At 43.4% G+C, this 21,692-nt stretch overlaps 1 protein-coding gene across 2 annotated transcripts; it reads right to left on the bottom strand.

The window, feature by feature from the left end:
* Nucleotides 1–67: 67 nt before the first annotated feature.
* clcn7 (chloride channel 7) lies at nucleotides 68–21,685 on the bottom strand. 2 transcript variants are annotated; one of them, XM_069675923.1, is made up of 25 exons: nucleotides 21,471–21,685; nucleotides 20,097–20,174; nucleotides 18,710–18,775; nucleotides 16,036–16,101; nucleotides 15,774–15,906; nucleotides 15,405–15,514; nucleotides 12,342–12,422; nucleotides 12,200–12,262; nucleotides 12,002–12,085; nucleotides 11,750–11,843; nucleotides 10,771–10,835; nucleotides 10,523–10,639; nucleotides 8,922–8,976; nucleotides 8,751–8,811; nucleotides 7,060–7,201; nucleotides 5,520–5,613; nucleotides 5,231–5,403; nucleotides 4,317–4,368; nucleotides 4,087–4,214; nucleotides 3,214–3,299; nucleotides 2,957–3,089; nucleotides 2,671–2,730; nucleotides 2,401–2,577; nucleotides 2,174–2,254; nucleotides 68–1,507 (listed from the first exon to the last, which is right to left on the bottom strand). In XM_069675923.1, the coding sequence occupies exons 1-25, from the start codon at nucleotides 21,582–21,584 to the stop codon at nucleotides 1,421–1,423; spliced, it is 2,400 nt and encodes a 799-aa protein (XP_069532024.1). In that variant the 5' UTR covers nucleotides 21,585–21,685; the 3' UTR covers nucleotides 68–1,420. The 2 variants fall into 2 exon arrangements, with proteins under 2 accessions (XP_069532024.1, XP_069532025.1); XM_069675924.1 differs by lacking the exon at nucleotides 20,097–20,174.
* Between the last annotated feature and the right edge of the window lie 7 nt (nucleotides 21,686–21,692).

The raw sequence follows: 21,692 nt of genomic DNA, 5'->3' as shown, positions 1-21,692 counted from the left end.
TAAAAATTCATACGGCGGACAGTTAAAATGAAAGTTTACAAAGGTTTGCACACAGACAAACACATCATATAACAATAGATACAATTCAATTTTATTAATTCACAAAAGGTTCATCCAGTGGTTATAAAATAGAGCATCGCTTATATTTTAACATCTAGAACTGTACAACGAAACAACGAGCGCGAAACAAGGAGACAAAATGAAAGAGTGAAAACAACGAAGTGCACAAAGACAAAAAACTATCAGGAAAAAAAAAAGATTCAAACATTTGCCAAATTAAATAATTCTACATCACATATCTGTGTTTGTTGTTGTTCAACAGAAACAAACTGATGGTTTGTGGTAAACAACGGCATACATTCATTCAGAGCTTCATGACGGACACGTGTGTGTTTCTCCACAAAAAAGGGTCAAAGTGCAAACATTTGTAGGTGTGAAAAATTATGCTCACTTAGGAGTATAAATTTAAATATGTTCATTAAAGAAGACAGAAAGACACCTCCTCCATGATTCGGCCAAATTAAACTCTCCTTTAAGCGATACTCATCAAAGCGTAGTGATTTGTGAGATCTGTGAAACCCAAACTTCGCCTGCCCGTGCATGAGCTCAAACCGCACACTTTAAATTAAAACAAGCATTCAACATCCACAATAAATAACAGCTTTCATTCAGTGCAAAACTACAGCTACTGGAAACACTAACATCGCCAAAACAGGACTTAAATAGCAGAACATGACGCTCACTCAGAATCCGGTTTTCATAGCAAACCAGTTAAAATGTCTCTGTTAGTTCAACAGCAAAAAATGAGAAGCATCCAGGGAATTATTAAAAACTGGAATCAATATATGCAACTGATTAATAACCACAAAATTACCTCAGAGGGGAAGTAACACTTAACTGCTTACATGATGTTGAGGAGGCAGAGAGGCAGAGAGACAGATTTACCAGCTAACGCAAAAAGCATTCCTCTAACATGACGTTCCTTTCTACCAGCTAGTGCTTTTATTTTGAAAAGATCCTTCACGTAAAATGTCCTCTCCTCGACGTCGGTCCACGATATATTTGCACAAATCCAATAGAAAAATGTCCAAAGATCTTTACAGCCGTCAAACAAACTGTGAAGCAACAAATGATCCTTTCAAAGTAAAAGTCTTCACACATGATTACCAGAGCGAGTCTGTGCTTTAGGGGCAGTTCTTTCTACACCAGGGGCAGACGTTTGACACGGACAAGTGTCGTTTAAAATATGTCTTTCTGTTGATGAAGGCCTGTAAAAGGGGTTTGATCATTTTGAAAGAATAAAAGAGACCTTTAGGACCTTGATGGTGTCCTTTAAGGCTGCATAGCTGGTGGGAAACAGCTTATGGAGGCATAAGGTGATCAGAGTTCATGAGTGTGTGTGTGTGTGTGTGTGTGTGTACTATGTCTGGGCCAGCTGAAGTTCCTCCAGGCCGTGTTTGCCCACGTGATATCGTGCCAAGTCTTTCCTGGTCACCAGTCCGACCACCTGCAGAGGGTCACAAAACAAAAATGTGACAGAAAATCGTCATCAGGCGCTCAGAGGGACATTTTTTAAAGGGGGGTATTATGCTAATTTCAAGCATCATATTTCATGCTGTGATACCTGTGGAGTAGCTTAGCATGATTTCCAGTTTAAAAAAACTAATTTTTCTCACACTGGTGCTCTGTGACGGCCCTCATACAGCCTCTGCATGAAACGACTCAGTCAGCTCTGTCCCTTTAAGAAACCCCGCCCCTACAAGCTTGCTTTCTTCTAATTGGCCAGCTCTCTGAACTCACTGTTTGAGGCACGCCTCCTACCCTGAGGCTGTGTTATAGCGTTGTCAGCAAAGAGTGAACTTCACCTTTTCGATGTGAAATGAACATCTGCTCGCTTCACTTTGTGACATCACAAAGTGAAGCATCTGGAGAGGTCTGTCTGAAAGCAAGTGTTCCCAGCAGCCTGCAGACTGAGACTTTTTTACCAGGGGATTACGCCAACATACTTTTACCGACAGATATGAAACTTCACCCACGTTTAGTCTGGACATCCAACATTGTTTTTGTCTTAAAATGTGAAACAACATAATACCCTCTCTTTAAAAAGACACACAGAAGCAGAAACACACACACACACACACACACACACACACACACACACACACACACTTACCCTGTTTGCATCATCCACCACCACCAGGTGTCTGAGTCCCAGCGCTCTGAACAGCTTAAACACTCGAGGCAGAGAAGTTTCCTGCCAACAAAACACCTCATTTAAATAAATTACTTCATTTATTTATTTAGATTTTATTTACAAACTTCTACAGAAACATCTCCAAAGACTGAGAAATAAAAGCCTAGAAGAGACAGGAACACACGGCACTATTTGATAAAACCCACCTGTGGAACGGTGTAAGGCGTTGCGTTCATGAACTCTGTGAGGTCCATCATACACTCCCTCTCGTCCTGGGAGACGTGGATGCTCTGGATCGGGGGGAAGCGGGGATAAGCGTCTCTGAAGTCCTTCAGCTGGAGCTTCCTCTGGGTCAGCCGGGTCCGGGCCAACTCCACAAATACCTGTCAGGACGCAGCAGGAGCAAACGATGACCGATGTTATTTGAATGATTTTAATAATGACGCTCCGATCTTCGTTCATGCTGCTGATGTTACCTTGTGCTTGAGGAGAACGATGAGCTGCGAGCGGAGGATGAGGCCGCAGAGCTTTGGCGGCTGAAAGAGAAGAGAGAAGAACAATAGATGGTGTGATTATTGGAAAAAGATGTTGGCGCTGTTTTAGCTCAGCTGGTTGAGCAGGCACCACATATTCAGAGGCTACAGTCCTCAAACTCCCGCCCTCAGCCCTTTGCTGCATGTCATCCCCCACTCCCTTCTCTCAGTGTTTCCTGTCTCTCGCTGTCCTATCAATTAAGGCAAAAAACAAGCCATCATACGGTACCTCCTCACTAGCAGTATCCTGCACGACGACCGGGAAGCCGTTGTGATTGGTCGATGTGTTGCTCAGGATGTCCACGATGGTTCCCACCTTCTCAATCCTGTTCAGACAGGTGACCGGAGAACTCATCACCTCTCTGAAGGGAGAGAGACAACGAGGGTGAGGAAAAACTCCTAACACAGGACAAATTAAAACACTGATATCTAGAAGTTTATACTGGTAGTCTTATGAATATAATGGACAAAGAGAGAGGATGTTACCTGGCCATCAGCCAGTGGGAGGTGGCAGGAGCCTCCCAGTGCAGGAAGGGGACGCTCTGCAGCTTGATGTGGATGTCATACAGACCCTGCAGCAGGAAGAGACACGTTACAGACAGGATGTTAGAGAACCACTGATAACTGCACACAAGATATACTTATCTTCATGGTACACTGCTTGTAGAATCAAACTTAGACTCAAAGGGCCAGTTTGCCTTTCAGCCTCAGTCCTATCATGCTATTATGGGGAGCTAATGCCATTATGGTAGGAAGAAAATGCAACTTCGCTCTGTGCCTTTGGAGGGCGCTATCCGCTTCTCCAATGGGTCCTGGAAAACCTCTACCAGACTGTGCATGTCTCGTTCAAAATTGTCCGTTTGAAATGTAGACTGCAGACCTGAAGATTTTTTAGACGATCCACCGGTATATTCTCGTTGTGTTTCAGATTCTGTCCCGCTCTGAGCCGTTGCCTGCAGCGGAAACGGTAGTATTTCACTCCAGCGTCTCTCGCTGGGCCGTTCCTTTCAGAGGGAGGAGCGCAATGCATGCTGGGTGTTGTAGGAATGTAGAATGGGCGAAACCACGAGCTGTTTGTACAACTTTCTCCGCAGCTATGGCGCCAATTTAAAACATTATTGCTTCTATGGATTACAGAGAACACCAGCTTTGACTGACAGCGGCAGATTGCTCCTTTAAGGAAACTCTTGCTAGCCATGTCAGCACCACCTGTAACGTAAGTAGCTCTCTCTGTGGATTGTATTATAGTGTAAAAGTGTCCTTTAACGTCACATCAATTATGCATTCTAACTTGTTTGAGTTAAAACAACTCTAGCCCCAATATCCAGAACTAGCTGAGAATATTGTCTTGTCACTCACCTCTACAAAGTAGTCCCCTACAATCTTAGAGGTCATGAGGACGAGCATGATGGGAAGACCGTATGTGACGTTTCCCGTCGCCTCCACCATGATGACGGTCAAACTGAGAGTCATCCTCACGATGCCACCTGTGGAGAGCGGAGCATCGTAGCTTGTGCTGAGTATTTTACAGATTAGATATGAACGAGACGAGGTGGCTGTCCTGACTAACGAGGGAAGGATAAACTCACCTAGCTGAGCTGCAGCTCCAATCAGAGCGTATTTACCCGGGACAGCCCAGCCCTAACAAACACACACACAAAACAGGAAGTCAGAGCATCTGGAATATTAGTTCAGTTAAAGACAAATAAATAGGAAACATCATCATACTTTCATGTTTGTGTGTACGTGCTGCAAAATTGAGATACCTTGGATACAGCTTTGGCACTTACGTATTATCTTTTATTTCCAGACAGGAACACAGTGACAGTCCACATATTCAGCTACGTTTAGGATGGTGAGAGTGAGCCAACATTTGTGCAAGTGTGCATATTGGCTCTAGGGATAGACCGATTATCGGCCGGGCCGATTATCGGCGCCGATATTCTGCATTTTGACGCATATCGGCCTTTTTTTAAATTTTTTTTTTTTAATCTGACGGCCGATAAGAGTTCATTTCTTTGCAAATTTTATTTAGCTTTGTTTTATTTACTTTATAAAACTTCAGGAAGTTATTAATTTATTTATTTAAATTTTCAGTGAACTTTATAAGAGATGCTGCTGACCCTGGGAACTCCCTGTGCTTTTTGTTTGTTTGTTTAATAAACATATGCTTAAAGGCATTTAAACAAAGTTAAGTGTTGGAGTTTGTATTATTCAAAATTTTGGCGCCAATATTTTCACTTTTACTGCAAATGAATATCGGCTTCAAATATCGGTTATCGGCCTCCTTGACTACTAATAATCGATATCGGTATCGGCCCTGAAGAAACATATCGGTCTATCTCTAATTGGTTCAGCTGATTTCACCACATTTTGTTGCACAATGACATCAATGACTCGTTATCCCGCTCATCTGTAGAAGCTGGTGTAGCCGTCTGTATCTCAGGACAACCAGCAGAATTTTCACAGCAAGAAACACTAAGCATAACACACACACACTTACCGAGCCATTGGGGGTGGTGGAGGCCAGCAGGATCCCACACAGTCGTCCCCAGGCTGCTCCGATCAGCAGAGACGGGATGAAGACTCCGGCGGACACGGCCAGGCCGTACGTCCAACACGCCAGGAAGAAGTAAGTCAGCGTGAACAAACCCAGAGTCAGAGGGTTGTAGGTTCCTTATCAAAGAGAGGAAGAGGGGCTGATTTCAGTTTCCACTTGTGTTCTTCATCATCCCGTTTCCCTTCATACTAAACAAATGGCTGCTGCACGTGTTTGTACATTACAGCTTTACCTGGCTGGTTGTGGAAGAGACTTACAACACTTTTCTCAGGTGTGTTGAAGAAGGCTGTTGCCATGGAGTTATACTCCCCGTCTGCACAGAACAACTAAGAGAGAGAGAGAAAGAGAGAGACAATGAGTGAGACAGCTGTATAAAGGAGAAAGAGCCTTTTTATCCGTCTGTGAACCTGCTGACACGACTCTGTAATGAACCTTGGATCTTTCACACGTCACGTCGCTTTCTCTCAGCAAGTATCTCCACTCTATAATAAAAAGGTGAACACTGCTGATGATTATTTTGTTGTGCACGGCAAACTACGTTACTTTTTGGCTAAATTCTGCTAGTAAAGCAGGCAGATTCAAAAAGATCCTGAGTCTATAGCCTCTTTTACATTGCCAGTTATCTATTTCGTCTCGTCTTTGATGTAAATCACAGCGAGGTGGAAGGGGGGGCGAAGTTGTTCCACCTCTGAGCCGGCATTAGAGGTAGCAACAGAGGCGTACAGAGGCAGCGTGACGGCGGAGCTTTGTTGCGGAAACGCAGTGTAAAAATGATGCTGTAAAAAGGATGATTGACAGCTCTGTTGACAAATCCGGCTCCTGCAGCAGATCTGTTCCGGATTAGCAGAGCGGAGGAGGAACGGCGAGAGGAAACTAAAACAATCACTACAGTCATTGAAGTTTCCATATCTGTGAACGTCTGCTTCAGACCAACACAAAGAAGCTGTTCTGCTGTCAAACACGCCGTCGTGCGGGATCCTTGCTGTTTTTTTCAGTAGGTTAAGTGTGTGTTTTGGTTAGCGGAAGTGGCTATGGCGGCTTCACCCGCCAATCACAATCGCAAGATGGCAGCTCCTGTCACGGGGGTATTTTGGCTTCAATGTGTACAATGAGAGCAGATGGAGTTGCGTCGTCCATCTATATATACAGTCACTGGTTTTGATGATGATGGTTTTTTGCGATTATTTTTTGCGATTATTTTTTTCCTTTATTATACAGGACGGCTGAAGAGAGACAGGAAATGTTGGGAGTAGAGAGTGGGGGATGACATGCACCAAATGATCGGCAGACCGGGAGTCGAACCTGCGATCAGTGCGTCGAGGACTGTAGCCTCTGTGCGTGTGACGCCCGCTCTAAACCAGTGCCCTGATAGGATCCTGTGTTTTCAAGTTGATCCTGAGGGGAACATGAATGTCTGAATCTAATTTTATGGCAATCTCAACCACAGTTGTGGAGGGATTTCACTTAAAACCACAGATGTGAGCTTCATGGCAGCACGAGCTGGTAGGAGTCGACCTCTGGGGATGATGAATGTTGGAAAGGTGAACTCTATAGGCTTTACTGTGAAGAGGGCAGGTATGCTCTGAATCAGCTCTTGTGTGTGTCTGTTTTGCAGACAACAAGCACATCAAAGAGTTAATTTTATAATGATGCATAGCTGCCCTAGTTTAGCTTATTACCCGTCATTATCTGAACCAGGGGAAGTCAGCAAGAGAGTGGTTTCCAGACTGACTGAGGCGATGTGTGTCAGAGGTGTGTGTGTGTGTGTGTACCTGCAGCGGGTACTCCTCGGTGTGGTCCGGTCCGAGAGGCTGACAGTCATTAGAGAAGTAGATCATGGCGAAGGACACTGTCGCTGTCACTGCAGCAACCAACATGGCCTCCATCACCTGCAGGCAGGGCCGATGAACATACCTACGACACACACGCACAAATAGGAAGTGTAAAAGTTCGACACATAATGACTCTAATAAACCACATGCTTCCAAAATGGTGATGTTTTGTTGGCCGTGTGGACTTGGAGTCCCGGTGCAATGATCTGTACCAGCCTGGTTTGTGCCTTCAGGCGATGTCGCTATAAATGTGTCCAACAATTATCATAATAAAATGTGACCCAAATAGAGACACTCAGATGTCGGATGAGTATCTTTAGAAGCAGGACTTCTGTGAGAGGTGCTAAACGAGGTGAGTATGGCGGGCGTGTCCAGTTTAGCCAAGACTTCCTTTTCCGTGCGCTGCATTGTTTAAAGTCATATTAGCAACTAGAGAAGTGACCGTGTGTTCAGATCAAAAGAGAAGTGAATTTGGCCCCTCCAGATATTTCATGGTTCGTTAAATCCCCCAGAGGAGCGCCTGTTCACCTGTTTCTGCTGAGTCTCAGTTTCACTGTAAACAGTAAGTTACACAGAGGCCGCACTCTGGCTTACTTCAGAGGTATGAACCCGAAAAATAAATTAATTAACGGCTCTTAGTTTTGCTGAAATAACAACATCATGATGCAGATTAGTAACAAGTTAAAATGAAGCTTTGTCAGGTCTGTCCTCAAGTGGAGACGAAAACTACTTTTAAAATGCTGAACGGAGGTCGGATCGATCGTTTCTGGTGAATTCGAGGAGGTCTGGAAATCTAACACTGAACGGTTTTGCGACACAGCGTCAAGGGAATTTGTCTCAAGTTTAATTTTTTTATCTAGAGCGGATTAGCCGTTAGCATGCAGGTGTCTGTTTATAGAGATTAATAAGAAGCTAAATCAATGTCAAATGAACGCCAATGGGATTAGCCGCCAGCTAACGACACGTTTGTATTACCAAAGCATGAACCAGTTCTGATTAGAGTCAAGTTTCTTTTCTGTTTTTGGCCTTTAATGACTTTACTGAGAGAGAGGACAGGGGGTAGTGTCGGGGGAAGAGACAGCGGGGATGACACGCGGCAGAGGGCCGAGGGTGGGAGTCAAACCCTGCATTGAGCAGCCTCTGTATGTGGGACGTGCGATGTTAGCGCTGAGCTAAACCAGCGCCCCGCCTTGTTTCTGTATATCTTTATAACGATGGCTGAACAAGCACCCAGATTCTGACCTTGGTAGGTACTCCAACTTAAGAATCATATATTGCCGTGCCTGCTGCTCGGAGTGATCTCAGACAGGGAAGCAGGAACAACAGGTGTATTATCAGAAGTCTCCTCCCTCATCAGTCCGCCTCCCTCTGAGCCTATTTTTAACAACTATAATCACAAGATGCTCACATTCTGAGAAATGTATTAGCTCTTCTGAAAATGTCCTCATCATGCACCACACCCTGTCTTTGGCAGACAGCAACAAAGCCTTCATGCTGCCTCGTGTTGTTGTTCTTTGCACACTGCACACGCAGAAACCATCCTTCATGTCACCTGACCCTTTGTTTACACCCCCTCTTCCCCCAACTTGATCGCTCGTTTTCTTTGCATTTGACTCGTTTCTAAAGCTCACCTGATCCTGAAGATGGTCAGCCAGTAGTTGAGGACGTTGAACAGAGCTCCCAGCAATCCACCTGCGCAGGAGAGCACATAGATCAATGCGGACACACCACATTATCCAAGGACTCAGTAACATTAGAGTCACATGCAGCCTGTGAGGAATCAACCATGAAAGAGTGTTTACCTATAGCTCCCATAGCGATGAACAAGGGGATCTCATAGAGGTTGTAGGCCACAGTCTGAAAAAGCACAAGACGTCGTCATTTTCAAACAACAGGTGGAGACAGACTTAAAGGGACAGTTTGGGTTTGTTAAAGTGGGGCTGTAAGAGTTAGTGAGCTACGTCGGCCCCCGTCAGGAGAAGCCGGTACACAGAAGCTAAGCTAAGGAGTACCACGTACTTTAAAAGAGTCCTACTTATAAACATTTCAGTTTAAGTGTACGCTCTATCTTTTATTTTTGTCACCGCTTCACCTTAACGTTAGACAGTCTTAATCCGCACACCGTCCCCGTATACCTACGCAGCCAACCGCTTTACAACAGCTGTTAGGGTCAGCAATATTATGGAAATGACATGATGGAGACTGGAGGATGCTTTAATGAACCAGAGAACACACAGGAAGTGCTTTTACAGACAAGACTGGGGAAAACAGAGACAGGACAGCACGACTGTTTTAGCGGCTAAAGTACGTGCTACTTGTTAACGCAAATAATGACGATAAATGTTCGACCTTTTTTCCACGACAAAGACAAGACGTTGACGAGCTAAAAAGAGATCTTTGATAATAAAAACTCAATGACACGTTAGGTTTTGTTTTCGTTAACGAGAGACGGGACTAAAGTGTTAGTGGTGAGCTGTGGGACATTCTGTGCTTCGAATCTGTCTGTCAAAATACAAGCAATTCGTTCCTGTAACTGGGTAACCCGGTTGGAGATAACAGGTATCATGAAGGTGGTTATGAACTCTCTCCATTAACTCAGGCTTTCTGCTTCAGGCTCTTCAGGCGTTTTACGCGTCATTTCACGCACAAAAAGGAGCGATCATCGGCTGTCTGCTTCAGTCAGACCGTTTTAATGAGGAGCGATGATGAAATGTCATCTTCAGGGGGCGCTGTTTTTTCTGAAGAGAGAAAATGTTCTGTGATAACTGTGATAATGTGAGAACTTTTTATTGACTAAAGTTTTCGTCCGTCGGTCGGATTTGCAGAGGCATGCAGAATTTGCCCTATTACAGCATTAGAGGTCATAGGTCAAATTCTGTTGTCCTCAGCTTCATGAAAACGCAACTGGTAGATAGATTATAATCTAAGCTTTACAATGATATATGACTTCATGATATTCTGTGTAACTTTCCATCATCTCTTCTCATGTAAACAGGCTGACTGAAGCAGACAGCCGATGATCGCAGCGTCAAATGACACGTTAAACGCCGCTCGTCCTCGTCATGGAAACGAAATGAACACCGCCCACTTAAAAAAACCTGAACTATCCCTTTAACAAACCGGAACCGGGGCCTTTATTTACCTCGGCCACAGAATGTAGCAGGCCTTATAGAAGAGACAGCCATGCTTTTCTTATTAGCTCTGTTTGATCAGCATCACTGCTCATGTTTTGGTACAAAGCCTTGTTTGAACCTCTCTGTAAAGTTGCTGCACTTTGCTGCCTCTTCTGATCATTTGTAATTAAATGGCTTCTTGTGGTGCTTTCATGTTAATGCAAAAAAAAAAACATGGCTTTGATCTGGCCGCTGGTTATTATCTGAGGAAATAAGAGTGAGTTTCGTACATCCGTCTCAAAGCGTCCGAAGTTGATGAGACCGGGGCTGGAGAGGTCTCCGGGGTTGTTCTTATAGATACTGAGGAAGAAGTTCAGGGTGAAGGTGGAGATCATGGAGGCAAAGAACTGAGGAGGACAAAAGCCAAAGCGTTATTTCCTCTTCCATCAACTTTACACTTCAATCTTTCTCTTCTATACTAGTATTGTGAATACGAACATTACAAGGTGTATAATGAGTGTATTATGGGGTGACTTACGATCCTCCAGGTCAGCATCTGGTTCCAGAAAGACGCCCCCTCCTCCAGAGAGAACAGAACGCCGCCTGAGAGCAAAGTCACAAAACCACGGTCAACAACAGCGGGCGGCATTTCCTCTGATGTCAGCCATAAAATTATAACCGCTGAGAGGTGAAGTGAAACACATTGATTATCTCGTTACAGTGGCACCCGACAGTGGGTGGGATACGTTAGGCAGCAATGGAAGGTTTTGTGTGATGGGTAAACTAAGCATGTGAGCTCTCGTGGAGTCCGTGCCTCGACAGGTCAGGGCTGCTTTGACCTACACAATATTCAGCAGGTTGTCGTAATGTTATGGCTGACTGATGTGCATCCCATGGCGTCCTCCTAACAGCGAATTGATTCATCAGCCGCAGCAGGCCGGGCTGATGAACCGGGTTCACACAAGTTGAATTTCAAGCTGTCTTTTCACATGAGAGTTTCGCGTGACAGACGGAGACACGGTTTGTGAAGCTTTTCCACGCTACACGTGAACAACCGGGATAACGACCGTGTGGTTGTACTCGTCCACGGACCAGTCAAGGTGATCTGTACATCTATCATGGGCTAACTTTGGGCAGGGGGACAGGGACATTTAAAAGTCTTATATTGGAACCAACACTTTATATTTGACACCGTAAATTGAATTTAAAAAGGTTTTATTACCTCTTTCAAACTTTTAAAGTCCTGAAGATACACTGCACATTAATCTCAGCTTCACATTTTCACCACAGTCATCATCAATCATCACAATGAAACTGCCACATAATGTGACGGTATACTGCTATTCCTATTATAACAGGCATTATGGGCATTACGCCGAGCGCTTTAGAGGGAGTTTCCTCACAGGTTCTCTTTGTCTTCGGTTTGGGGCGTGAAGCCGTACTCTTGGACTGTTGCTCAACACAACTTAGACAGCTTAGTAACATTATTATTCTGTGCTGTGAGGCGGAGTGTTTACCGACTGGGGCGCCGAAAGCAGCCGAAACTCCAGCAGCAGCTCCAGCAGACACAAAGTCACGCTTCTCTGTGTCTCTCCGGAAGTATTCAAAGATCTGCAAACACAAACACACACTTGTTACAGTCACAAATCCTTCTCACATTTAAAGGAAAAATATGAATGTAGCACAATAAGATGCTGTCTCACGCCGAGGAGCCCGAAACACACACACACAAAAACACACAGGGACAGAAAGTGACTTCACACACTGACCTTGAAGTCTTTCTTTAAGGACGTGCTCCTGCCCTGCGAGACTCCTGCAGCAATGACAGCACCAGAGTGAATCATGGGACCTTCCTAAAGGGATTGTGGGTACATAAGCGCACAGGTGTGACAGGGCGATCTTAATCAGTTATTAAGCCTCACATTTCCAACTAAACTTCAGGCTGTGGTGAGTAAATGTATGTTTACCTTTCCAACTGCAAGACCACCGACCACTGAGCAGATGACACCGGCCACTTTCACCACCAGCGTCTGTGGAGGACAGACAGTCAGTATGTTAACGATGAGAGATACGTCGACATGTGTGCATGTGTGTCTCAGCTGTCCGTACCTTGAGCCGTACCACCCGGGGAATCTTGATTCCGTTCAGGTAACATTTAATCTGAGGAATTCCACTTCCTGCTGCGATGGGCTGGATGAAGAGGGCGAGAAACACAGGAGAGTTTACTGAAGGACGGTGGATCGCATGGAGACCGACTGTGTTTATAATCACAGGAGGAACATCTGAGGATACGAGAATTAGATCATCCTTTATTCATCCCCAGATTCACATGTTGCAGCACTTTAAATTGCAAGAAGCAAATAAAAATAAGAATAGATCAAATAAACAGAATTAAATACGAGGTATAAACAACTGGTGTACAAGTAGGACTGAGATAAGTGACAAGTTAAAGTGACAGTTGTAGGATACAGTGACATGGTACGCAGCATGATATGAGGAATAAGGTATGGTATAATGTAAGCTGCAATATAAAGGTGGAAGAAAACATATATATATAATATATTATATAATATAAACATACACATATATGTATATATATACATAAGGGAAAGTGTGGAGATATATATGTATATATAGATGTATATATATATCAAATCAAACAAAGCAAAAGTGTAAGCAAAACGAGAGAGTGTTTCTCTAGGACTCAGTAAAAGTGACAGTAATAAGATGTCCATAGCAGCAACATGTGATTAAAGTGCATCTGCCTTTTTTTTTCGGCTGAAAAGAGTTCATTTCTTTGCAAATTTTATTTAACTTTGTTTTATTTACTTAATAAAACTTCAGGAAGTTATTTATTTATTTATTTACATTTTCAGTTAACTTTATAAGAGATGCTGCTGACCCTGGGAACTCCCTGCGCTTTTTGTTTGTTTGTTTAATAAACATATGCTTAAAGGCATTTAAACAAAGTTAAGTGTTGGAGTTTGTATTATTCAACATTTTGATGCCAATATTTTTACTTTTACTGCAAATGAATATCGGCTCCAAATATCGGTTAGCGGCCTCCTTGACTGCTAATAATCGGTATCGGCCCTGAAAAAAACATATCGGTCTATCTCTAGTTAAAATGATTATAAGAATAAATAACTGAAACTAGAACTATGACTCTGACTGATACTAAGGTGCAGTAGCGTGCATATTCCAGATCAGCAGCTCGGCATCCTATCAGCTTGTGGGAGGAAGCTGTTGATCAGTCTATATAAATATATAACATATAACATTATATAGAGAGTACATATCAAACAGCATGGTATTGTACCATACACTCATTCACGCATTCATCACCTCACGACTGGACTGCTGCAACAGCATCCTCTACGGCACCTCCAACAAATCCAAAACTCTTCTCACCCACACCCGCACCAGAGATCATATCACCCCAGTCCTTCTGAACCTCCACTGGCTCCCAAACCAACAAAAAATCCAGTTTAAAATCCTCCTCATCACCTACAAGGCCCTCCACAACCTAGCCCCCCCCCCCACCTCACTGACCTCCTTCACCAATACACTCCCACCTGTAACCTCCGATCAGCCAACAGGGACCTCCTCACTCCTCTCACCCGATCCAAGCACCTGACCTGGGGGGACAGAGCCTTCTCTATTGCTGCCCCCTCCCTCTGGAACTCTCTCCCCCATCACCTCAGACACTCTCCCTCACTCCCCTCTTTCAAAACTGGACTCAAAACCCACCTTTTCAAATCTGCTTTTAATCTGTGACCGTCTGTGTTTTTTCTCTTTTTTATATATACACATTTTAACTTGATTTTTCTGCACCTTGATTGTTTTATACTGTATATTGCTTTTACATGTAAAGTGTCTTTGAGTACCTTTTAAAGCACTATATAAATAAAATGTATTATAATTATTATCATATGGTACATTACAGTACGTATATGTATATAATGTAGTATGATATCATCACTTGCTCTCAAACGGTCATATCATTTACCGGTAGGCCTAGTTCTGACACATTTAACCCCAGTTTTATTCCTCCTTTTTCTGATGATGCAGGGTTCATGATGAAGTGTCTCAAGCCCCTTTTACACTGCCAGTTCAAGGCAGGATTATGACACCTGTTATGTTCTGTCTTCTGTGTAAAACGCACGGAGGCGCAATGATGGAGCGAAGTCGTTCATTAAGCCTACATCTATCCAAGTTACACCTGAAAGGACATAGCAATGTATTGAAAAAAAAAGATGATAAAATTCAAGTGTCTACTTTTCTATCGTCTTTCAGTTGGTTAGAAAGCGCCTAAAGACGGTGATCTTACATCGCTCGCAGGACTCGATTGTGAATGTGACAGCTCTGGGAGCCCCGACCGGAGTTGAGGCGGCAAACTTGTGCTGAGAGTGGGGCTAAATTAAATTTAAATTTTCCAGGACAACATGAAATTATTTCCAGGATATTTGGTCATTTTAATCAATTTCCAGGTGTTTCCAGGACTGGAAAACTAGTCTCTAAATTCCCTGATTTTCCAGGTTTTCCAGGACGCGTGGGAACCCTGTATAATATGAACATATGTGTATCTAATACTAGAATGCATTAGACTATAATAACAGTTACAGTAATAATAATAATAATAATAAGTTAGTGCATGTGTTGGGGGGCTGTTCAGCATGACGACAGTCTGTAGCTTCCCCTGCTGTTGTACAGTCTGATGGCAGCGCTCGGTTCTCCACCTGAGTGGGATGATGCTCTGTCGTTGTTGTACATACTCATAATGAAAGTACAACTGTCCCTTACTGATTCCCACATGAAGTGTTGTGGTCAGCTGACACAGCAGACCGTGTGGGAATACAGTCAGTGCGGTTGCAGGAGGAAACTTTTTGTTGCATGAAAAACCTCTGAAAACCAAACTGCGGCTGACCACACAGGCAGGACAAGGGAAGCTCGATCTTCTTTACAAGTTTTTAATATTACAACATATTGGAGCCAACTGGTCTCGATACGCTGTTGCCCAATCAGTTCTCACTCCTGGGTCACTTTGATTGAAACTCTTTCACCACATACTTCTCTTACACTTGAGGAACAAACAGCAACAAAGAGGAAGACAACTTAAACGTGGAACTGTTGTGGTATGTTCAAAAAGAGCTATTCCTCCTTCAGCCTCACCTCAAAAAATGCGACTATGATGGAGCCCACCATGGCGATGGCAGAGTTGAGGACGACCCAGAGGATGAGAGAGATGGACAGGCCGCCCGCCTCTGTGAAATTATCTATGTCTGTGAGGGGTCAGAGGTCAAGGAAAGACATCATAGCACAAACATGGCTGCACTGTGTATGTACAAACACATTTAAGATGCAGAGCGGAGACGTTGACACCATTTGGGTTCGAGTTACACGAATGAATAACCTTCATTAACAGACGCCTGTAGCTAAAACAAACAATACCTAAGATTATAACACATTATTCTGTCCCTCTGTTCTGCCTTCATGTAGTAAACCTCAGCTATCTGTTGCTAGCAAAAAGTTTCAGGATACTCTTCTTGACCACTTTGTACTTCTGCCCCGCCAGTTCCTCCACCGCGATGTCGATGAAGCAAGCGATGAGGCCGGTGAGAAAGCCGATTAGGCCGCAGACAACCCAGCGACTGATCTCCAGGCAGCGGAAACCCTAAAAAACACAAGAGGAGAGAGGGAAGAGAGAGGAGGACGAGAGACACAAGAGCAGCAGGGGAGATGAATGTATAAATCCGTCCACACTGAGAGATCCAAAACGGAGTAAAGTGAAGTACACATTTACCATGTGACTCATCCTCCTCTCCTCCTCCAGGAACAGCTGGTTCTCGATGTTATCATAGTCCAGACTCTGGAATAAGATTAAGTTGATATTATAAATCAGTCAAATGAAGATAAAGGTGATGGCGTTTCATTCTTTTTATGATAAACACGTCCTGGAACGGGGCTGCACGGTGGTGCAGTGGTTAGCGCTGTTGCCTCACAGCTAGAAGGTCACTGGTTCAAACCCCAGCTTGGGCTAGGTGGGCCTTTCTGTGCGGAGCTTGCATGTTCTCCTCGGGTCTCCAGCTTCCTCCCACAGTCCAAAGACATGCTCGTAAGGTTAATTGGTGACTCTAAATTGCCCATAGGTGTGGGTGTGAGTGCAAAAGGTTGTCTGTCTCTTTGTGTCAGCCCTGTGATTGACTGGCGACAAGTCCAGGGTGACAGCTGGGATAGGCTCCAGCCCCCCCGCGACCCTGAACAGGATAAGTGGTATGGATAATGGATGGACGTCGTGGAACGTGACAAAACCAACCTTTCTGGATCAATGTCAGCAACTTCATAGAAAATCAAACATTTCTTAATGTAAAGCCTCTTAATACAAAGCTGACTGTATTTAATGTTGCAAGTTTTCAGCCTGTTTAAGCAGATTACTAATTTGTTGACCAAGAAATGCTGTTTGGACTTTACGGCCTGAAGTACATTTTAATTGTTTTTATTTATTCCTTTCTTTAAAAGTATCAAATCCTACACGTACACATGGGGGCTAGGGTTGTCAAAATGTTCGATACTTTTTTGACACCACGCGTTTAAAGCGATACAATATCCGTTATTTTTATGTTCGATAGCATCGAAAGGTACCGAAGCTTTAAAAAAAACAACAACAGATCTACCGTCAGATTTTCAACCCACAGCTGCTGCAAGAAAAAGAGAGAGAGAGCAGCTGTGGTCGAGCGACACAGACGGGATGCAGAGAGAGCGGACATAAATAAAGCAATGAAATAGATAAATAAGATGTTATCTTCTGATTGTTTCACAGCGGTTACGCTCTAAACAATAAACTAACCTGCATACACCTCCGCACAAACCTGCAGGAAGGTGCAGGAGTTTGTTTTTTATTGGCCGAAGTCGACTGTGTGCGTCTGTCTGCTCCGCCCTGCGTCACACCTGGAGCTCTCATGCAGCGACACAGAGGACTGTTCTCGTCCACAGAGCGGAAACTTGACACGTGTGGTAAAGTCCCTTTCACGCCTCATACAGATGCAAAAATTAATTAAATTGATAATCTCGTAGGTTTCGTTGTTTCTTTTTCTTTGTATTTTCACTTATTGTTGAAGTTGTATCTGTAGTCATCCATCTTTCTTTGTTTGTTCAGCCATAGTAGATTACTGTTTACTCACAACACTGGCAGAGAGCGGAGAAGCAGCCGCTTAGCTCCGCCTACTCTCTCTGGCAGACCAACCACTGCTGGATGATGGAAAACGCGTCGCTAACTGGCCACCACTTGTGATTTTTTCAGCGAAAATTGCCACAGACACCCAGTCTGTAATAATACAATATACTGCAAATGCAAAGGCTTTCATCAGTGGGCCAAAGGCTCAATCACCATTGTGTTACCTCATTCCGCGGTAGTGACGTAACAGACATTTATTTAAACGAAAATCTTCGAGATTGTATCTTTAACATCTGTTACAGACAGACAGAGAGCAGAGCAGAGAGACAGCCATGTCACTTTGGCACTATGTTTTCATTTAGTCCCGACCTGCGGACTGTTGGCTGAGCTCCAGGCCTCTGCCCAGAGATGGCCGTTCAGAAACGTCCCAAACAGCAGAATAATAAGAACAATAGAAACACAGACACCAGCTCACACTTCTACTGGGTTATGAGTGATGATTAAGAGGAAATATTTTAATATGAAAGTCCTGCTCATTAAGCTTTTTATTACTATTAACAGGAAGTCAAATGAGTGTGAGCGAGTGTGTTTAGTGACCTCATTTTTTCCCCTAGGACTTCTATAGTTGTTGCCATGGCAACGAAACAGGTTTTTTACGAATACCATATCGAAGTTTGAAATTCTGGTATCGTGACGGGCCAGTTCAGATTCGCAATGATCCGCAACAAGACTGGATGCAACTGCCAAAAGACTCCGTTGACATCTGATCGTAAACTTCCAAAACTGGGCCGTTCACATCAAAGCAACGGGACCAACACAGACAGAGCTGGCCGTCTCCATAGCAACAACGCACTGACATACCCCACTACTTCTGCGTTAATACTATATAACGTTAGTATTACGCCTAGGTTGCATAAATGATCTAAGCTGGATTTCTGTTATCGTTATAAAAAGAAGTCGATGACAGTGCCGTGCTCACAATGAGAGTTTGGAAAGAGAGGATCTTTATGCTGTTTCCTGATTGGCTGACGTGAAATAGCTACATCATTCAGTTCTAAAACTACATTTGGATATTTGACAAGTGAAATCTTCTGCAACTCCACGCAACGGCTTCAGACGCTCTGCAACTAACCAGTTTACACTGATGCAATTTTCTCTGCAACATTCTAAAACTGTTTTGTTGCGTTGTGAATCATTGACCTGAACTGGGCTTAGGGACTTTTATTGTGCACAATGTCGGGAAATTAAACCCACAGATTTCAGTTTCCCCCAGTTATTAAGTTTCAGTTTGATGCTTTTATACCTCAAATTTCAGTGACAGCAGCTTCTCGTTATGAGGGATCTCTTTGGGCCGTCCTCGAAGAGACTCCTGCAGGGGAGAAAACACAGACATAACAAAGGTCACCACACCAACACTGATTAATGACCTGTGTTCTGACTGACCATGTGAGGAACTTAACGACATTTGAGGAATCAGAGTTTATGGATGCAACAGCGGAAAGTCACAAGCATTTCAGAGACATGAGAGAAAGACATTTATAAATCAGGAAGAGTTTGACAGTTTATTTAATATAGATAATTGAGCATGAACATGACGTGGATGGAGTGACTCTAAAAACGCACCAGTGTTTCCCCCAGAGCACGTAGGATACAATATTTACAGCCAAGAAAGTCTTATAGGTATGTTTTTCAAAGGAAACACTGGTGCATAAAAGTGCATTCAGACATGCAAACCAGCCAGTACATGCAATTAAATCATACTCCAGTTTACATTCACATGCAATGCTAACTGGGCCTCTGCCACACAGCCGTGACCACGGTCACACAATCAGCAGCAAATCAAGCGACTAACATGCAACAGCTTACAGACCAAAACACAAATAAACTAGTTTAAGACAAAACAAGTCACATGTTCGGCATCACATTTCCATCAGCCAGTAAGAACACAAGGAGTCTGATGGTTTCTGACACAGAAGGTAACAAATGTGATGTCGTACTGACTTTGGCTGAGAGGTTTCAAGTCTTTGCTGTGGTCTCAGATGCTGGCTTTAATGTATTGATTGTGATTGTTGGGGCATTTACAGGAGTTTGATATGCTCTGGTTGATCCGGCCCTGACTACAGCAGCTACACTTTTTTATCTATGTATCCCATCAGTACCCAGTGTGTTCGCTCCATCAGTTTCTGACAACAAAGTACTGAACTGTTGAGCACATTATCAATCCATCATTTGCAATGCATCACAGTGGAAACTAGACATTTTCCGCTTTTGACGCACGCTGGGTGAGTCAGCCGTCTCTGTGCCAATGCGGCCTTTCCGCTGCTCATTTCTGCATCCAACTTCCCACATTATCAGAGGGGAAGAGGTTAAATTGAATTAAATAACGCCTAAGCCAGCCCTCGCTCTATCTCTCATAAACAAGCCTCCATGTGTACACAAATGAGCCTGAATCACATTAAGTCCGCTGTAAATGCCCCCTACATGTTGCTTAATACCGAGGTGGCCGTTACTAATCACTTCTCGTTGATTTAGTTGTAGAAAGGTGAGTTTTAATCATTTTTATGAATCAACACTACTTCAGGAGTCTAACAGAAATGTCGCTAAAGGTCTTGATGGAGCGATGATCCACAGGAACGACAGACACAGAGAGAAAAGAGGGCGATTGGTGACGTTTCGAGCTCGGACTTTACCTCTTCTGATGTCATCTCCTCCTCCAAATCCACCGTGCTGAGTCTGCCTATTTGAAATATATTTCCTCCTCCAGACAGCTACAGACACCACAGACAGCAACAGAAATATATATATATGTATATATTGCTATGTATAGAAATTTCCAGGAAAAGAGTAACAGGGTCCAGGAGGTTTATGCAGCCTAACTAACACGGCATGTGGGATAAAGTTTGAAACAGACTCCTCTGACCAATGAGACAACTTATCCTCTTTAAAGCTGTTTAATTACTGAAAGTTATTGTACATTTGACTATTCATCACTACAAATTCCCAGGACGACCTGCACAAGTTCATTATCAAAACAAGTGCAAAGGGTTAACTTCTACTTTTGGTCCTGATGGTGCAGGAAAAAGGAAGCTGGATTTTCCATTGAGTGTCTATATTAGCTAGACTCCTGACTACTCTCAACTAGTCTAAAGACAGAAACTAGCCTTGCTCATGACATTATTAGAGCTTAATACTGATTTTTAATATCATAATTCCCTTTAAAATCCTAAAAGCACCTTGTACCGGATTTAAATAGCAACTAATATAGCAGGCACAAAGTGTGTGTAGCCCTCTGTGACCTAATTTGAAAACTTGAGTACAATTGACATTTTACTCATATTTGTGAGCTGTCAAATTAACACTTTACATTCTAATCATTAGCCTCTTAATGTAAAGCCAGTATACTTTTAAGTTTTTAGGATGTTAAATGTGTCCTTAAAGCTCCTCGCTTAAATTTTTTACCACGGAAAATGTAAACAAAGGCAGCTGCAGTTAATTGCTTAGTCTGACACCTGCCCCCGCCAGCGACTTCAGACATTAAAATAACTATAGAGAAATAATCAGTCTTGTCGCTGATGGTCTGGTTTGCTTATGTAGATCATAGAGTAATCAGAATTAATTCCAGTCTGTTTCATAACCACTGAAAAACTCCTTACAGGAGCTTTAAATGAGTGCTTTTAAACATTTTAATAACAGCTAGCTAGCGAGTGGGACTAGCTTCTCATAAGTCTCTGATTATTGGTCTAGACAACGGAATATGCCGAAGAGCATCATGCATGTAAGTGCATTAACACTAATGCAATAACTTTCGTGCAGTTACATTCCGTCCAAAACAAAGCTTGTTGCTCCTTCTGATAAGTAACCCAGCTGCAAACATACCATGACACATGAAATCACCGAAACAAACTTTGTAGATGGTGATGCATTCAAGTTCATTCCAAACACCAATAACCCATGCAAAGTTCAAAGTAACCTAATAACGCTTAATTAAACATGGCACAGCATCTTCTTTAGGCTGTAGGGGTAACAGCACTTTGGCTAACTTAAGCTTAACATGCTAGCTGTACCTGTCTGGGGAGTCTCGGCTGCTCGGAGCCGTTAAGCAGCGGTGTCGCCTCCCCGACTGGCCCGGACTCGTCGGCCCGGCTGGACCACGACACTTTCTTCGTGATGTTGGCCATGGTGGCCGCCGGTTGCTCGCCCTGAATGTTGCTAATTTACTTTTTTAATCGCATTTGTTTGTAAGCTAAATACTGTTATTCTTCCTTAGCTTCCCATGATCGTCCTCA

This window comes from Semicossyphus pulcher, unplaced genomic scaffold (genome assembly GCF_022749685.1).
Source record: "Semicossyphus pulcher isolate SPU_LCO1_2020_fin unplaced genomic scaffold, fSemPul1.0.p SCAF_25, whole genome shotgun sequence".
In the NCBI taxonomy this organism is placed as follows: domain Eukaryota; kingdom Metazoa; phylum Chordata; class Actinopteri; order Labriformes; family Labridae; genus Semicossyphus; species Semicossyphus pulcher.
This window is presented reverse-complemented; position numbering and strand designations above follow the sequence as displayed.